A 4,441-nucleotide genomic window follows, 5' to 3' on the forward strand; every position below is an offset into this window, starting at 1 on the left:
AAGCTAATCCAGAGAAAATAAAAGCCTTGATCGAGATGAAATCACCTGTAAAGATTAAAGATGTTCAAAGCCTGACCGGGAGGATTGCTGCTTTTAGTAGATTCATTTTGAAATTGACAGACAAGTGTGTTCTGTTTTTTAATCTACTAAGAGGCAATAAGAAATTTGAATGGACAGATGAGTGCGAACAGGCCTTTCAAGCACTAAAAACACATATGGCGCAACCACCCATCCCGTCAAAGTCGGTCGATAAAGAAACTTTGTTCATCTACCTGGCAATCACGAATACGCTGCTAGTGTTGTTCTAGTAAGAGAAGAAGAAGGCGTGCAGAAGGTTGTCTACTACGTGAGCAAAAGGATGATTGGAGAAGAACAGCGATACCCGCCCATCGAGAAGCTAGCCTATTGCCTAGTTGTGGCCTCTAAGAAACTGCGGCCTTACTTCCAAGCTCATTCAATTACGGTCTTGACCGACCAGCCTCTTCGACAAGTCCTGCAAAAGCGAGAGGCTGTAGGTAGATTGCTAAAGTGGGTAGTCAAACTCGGGCAGTTCGACATATCTTACTTGCCGCGAGCAGCGATAAAAGGACAAGCCTTGGCTGACTTCATCGCGGAATTCACAGAACTTACGAATGGCGAACCGACTGAAGAGCCCAGCGAGCCTGAGTCTCAAACCCAAGCACCCTCGTGGAAATTGTTCACAGACGGTTCATCCAATGAATCCCACACAGGAGCAGGAGTGATATTGATAACGCCGGAAGGGCATTGATTTCACTGTGCAATCAGATTTGACTTCACTACTTCTAACAATGAGGCCAAATATGAAGCATTACTCGCTGGATTGCAGTTAGCCAAGGATATGAACATAAAAGTGCTTTACATTTATAGTGATTCTCAGCTGGTGGTGAATTAGGTCCTGGGAGAGTACCAGGCGCGAGGTTTGAAGATGGTTGCCTATCTGAACAAAATGAAGGATATGTTAGCCTAGTTCGACAAGTATAGTCTCCAGCAAGTGCATCGCGATCAGAATTCCAACACGGACGCTTTGGCAAAATTGGCAAGTACGAAGGATGTTGATACTCTGAACATAGTGCCAGTCGAGCGACTGTCAGTACCAAGCATCCAAGCAGCAGAAACCACTATGGTAATCCAGATGGCAGATACATGGATGGCACCGTATGTAGAGTATCTATCAAGCGGCGTGCTACTAGCAGACTGAAACAAAGCCAGGACCCTTCAGCGGCAAGCTACTAGGTATATCCTGTTCGATGGAATCCGGTACCGAAGGGGATACTCACTGCCACTCCTCATATGTATTACAAAGGAGAAAGCCAAAGAGTTGATGAAAGAGGTGCACGAAGGTTTTTGCAGGGACCACGCTGGGGGGCAAAGTTTGTCAAAAAAGATCCTAAGGCAGGGATATTTCTGGCCAACCATGAATGAAGACTCAATGCGGAGATGTGACAAGTGTTAGAGATTTTCCAAAATCCCACGAGAAGCCCCCAACGAGTTAAAGCAAATGTAGAGTCCATGGCCCTTCGAAATTTGGGGAATAGATATAATCGGATCTTCGCCTGCAGGGAAAGGTAGTGTAAAGTTTGTAGTGGTTGTCGTCGATTAGTTCACCAAATGGGCAGAGGCTTAGCCACTCGCAACCATAACGACCAAGAAAGTGCTTGACTTCATAGTCAAGAACATCGTTTGTCGCTATGGATTACCAAGGAAGATAGTCTCGGATAATGACACCCAATTTGACAGTGATCTATTCACAGACTTCTGCAAACGGCATGGTATTATCAAAAGCTTTTCTTCAGTCGCTCATCCCCAAGTGAATGGGCAGGTCGAAGCAGTTAACAAAACCTTAAAGGATACCCTGAAAAAAAGACTTGAAGAAGCTAAGGGAGCGTGGCCGGAACAATTGCCTGAAGTGCTCTGGTCGTACAGAACTTCCCACCGAACAGCAACAGGTCATACCCCGTTTTCCTTGGCACACGAGTATGAAGCTATGTTTCCTATCGAATTGGATCCACCCTCGCATCGCAGGTTAACATACGACCAAGACTTTAATAGCCATCTATTGATGTAATCCCTGGACTCAATCGATGAGAAGCGTGAACAAGCCCAACTCTGAGTAGCTACGTACCAGCAGAAGGCCGCCAGGTATTTCAACTCTAAAGTATGAGAAAGAAAATTCAATGTTTGAGATCTTGTACTCCGAAGAGTTTTTCTAAACACCCGCGACCAAGCTGCTGGAGTACTCAGGCCTAATTGGGAAGGGCCATACCAGATCGATGAGGTCCTTCATCCAGGCACTTATAAACTTGCACGCTTAAATGGAGATCTTGTTCCTCGCCATTGGAATGGAGAACACCTGCACAAGTATTACCAATGAACAATTCTTCTTAAAGAATTGGCTTGTATTAATTTTACTTTTTACAAGTTTTGAAGAAGGGTTGGTCATTTTATGTGACTGATCGCTTATAAGTGTAAGATCTTATTGATCACTTATACAGACATGTTTAGTCCTTTTATTACGAAAAATAAAAGGGATTGTGCGCAGCCAGTCATTTCTTGCCAATTATTGTATTTAATACAAGTATTTGCTCATTACGTGTGTTGTTTTGCTGTATTATAATGCTACTCATGTTGCCACGAGCAGTAATGTTCGAACAGGTTCTGGTCAAAGCAAGTGACCAGGACCTGAAGTTCCTCGATCACTTGGGGGGCATATAAGGCACAAGTAAGCAAAGCATATCATTAAAAGGTATGTAAACACATGAGCAAAATAAGTGAAAGCATGCTAGGGTACTTAGAGTATTTTTAAATTTTTTGTTATTTTGTTAAATCAAACCAAAGTGCTATGCTAAGTTCGGTCATGCGAATAGATGTTATAATAAGATGCAAATATATTATAATATCAAAATGTATCCTTTTACACCGTGTGCAGTCGCTGCTCGGATGTAATTGTTCAAATAAAAGTAAAAGCTGCCCATGCAACAATAAAAAGTATATTTTCTTTACATCGTGACCCGTAGGTCGTGCAGTTAAAAAGATAAAAATAAAAACAGGAAAAGACTAAAGAGCCAGAGGATCTTGAGGAGCCAGAGGATCTTGAGGAGCCAGAGGATCCTGAGGAGGGCCCTGATCGATGACATCTGCAGCCTCATTGTCTGCCCCGTCCATCCCAGTGGCCAGCGAGATCTCAGGGGAAGAAGGAATCCTCGCTCTTTCTTCCTCTGCCAGTCGAGAAGCACAGTGAGCGAGCTCGACGTTTCTTGCATTCTCAGGAAGGTAATTGAAGTTGGCACCCTGGTTGTGCTTCGAGAAATCATAAAAGCATCAGAGAGTGGCATTCTTATACCTTTCCAAGTTGCTGGCATTGGCTTTCTCAAGCTCCTCGATCTGGCCCTTCAAGGTAGTATTCTCATGTCTACTCGCAGCCAATTCCTCCTCGAGCTGTTTAACCACGCGGTAATTGACGCAGTTAGACTCCTTGAACTAGTCCCTCTGATTGATGGTTTTGTCCAGAGACTTTTGCTTCTCCTTCAGCTCCTCAGCCAGTTTATTCTTCTCCTCAAGCACCACTGCAAGTTATTCGGCATATTTCTCTGCGGCAGCTTTGAGTTCATCAGCATGCCGTTGCTCCAAAGATTTGGCCTGCTCGGTAACAGCACCCGAGCGGAGACGGCCGGCAGTAAGGGTTAGCATTTCCTGTGGTTAGAGTAGAAGTTAGACTAACTATAGAATATAGAAGGGCTGTCTCCACAGAAAAAGATGACTTACACTGGTAAACTCATTCAAGGCGCGATTTAAGACCTGGTCGACTCCGCCTCTATCGCGGCCATTGCCTCTCGGCAGCGGTCATGCTTTGCAATTTTAGCGACCCTATCCTTGATTAATTTGGTGGCGCGACCAGTTATGTCGCCCCCAGTCGAAGCAAGACCAGCGTGCTGAGCCTGGTCGGTTGGGGTTGCTGGAGGTGGAGTCGTTCCGGCTGGAGCAGGGGGAGTCTGCTGCTGGCGAGGAGAGGGTGGAGTTGTATTAGTTGAGGGCCCGTCCTCTGGGAGGCCTACATTATGAGGCTTCTTAGCCTGAGGCACTTTGCTGCTTTCCCCAGGATGCCTCTTGCTTGCCTTCTTTTTGCTCGGGGGAGCCGAGAGAGTCTCAGGAGTGTTGTAAATGTCGAACACGTTCACGGAGTCCATGTCTAGAAAAGAAGCAAACATTCGAGCAGTGAGGCAGTATAAACAATTAAATAGGTCATGTCAAGAAAAGAAACAGAAAAAATTGTAAGTGGAATACCCAAGCTATTATTACTGGTCGCTATACTATAGACTCTACTAGTCTTATACTCACTCTCTGACATGAAGAAGTCTGGTCCTAAATTTGGAGCATATTTAAAATTGTCGTCCTCGTCGAATAGGTGACAGGGAATTGGCAA

General features: G+C 44.9%; 1 protein-coding gene across 1 annotated transcript; it reads right to left on the reverse strand.

The window, feature by feature from the left end:
* Positions 1 to 3,075: 3,075 nt before the first annotated feature.
* LOC133785681 (uncharacterized) lies at positions 3,076 to 4,205 on the reverse strand. The gene is made up of 2 exons (XM_062224900.1): positions 3,849 to 4,205; positions 3,076 to 3,318 (listed from the first exon to the last, which is right to left on the reverse strand). Exons 1-2 carry the CDS (start codon positions 4,203 to 4,205, stop codon positions 3,076 to 3,078), a joined length of 600 nt encoding a protein of 199 aa, XP_062080884.1.
* Positions 4,206 to 4,441: the final 236 nt, after the last annotated feature.

The sequence above is a fragment of the Humulus lupulus genome, chromosome 6 (genome assembly GCF_963169125.1).
Source record: "Humulus lupulus chromosome 6, drHumLupu1.1, whole genome shotgun sequence".
Lineage (NCBI taxonomy): Eukaryota > Viridiplantae > Streptophyta > Magnoliopsida > Rosales > Cannabaceae > Humulus > Humulus lupulus.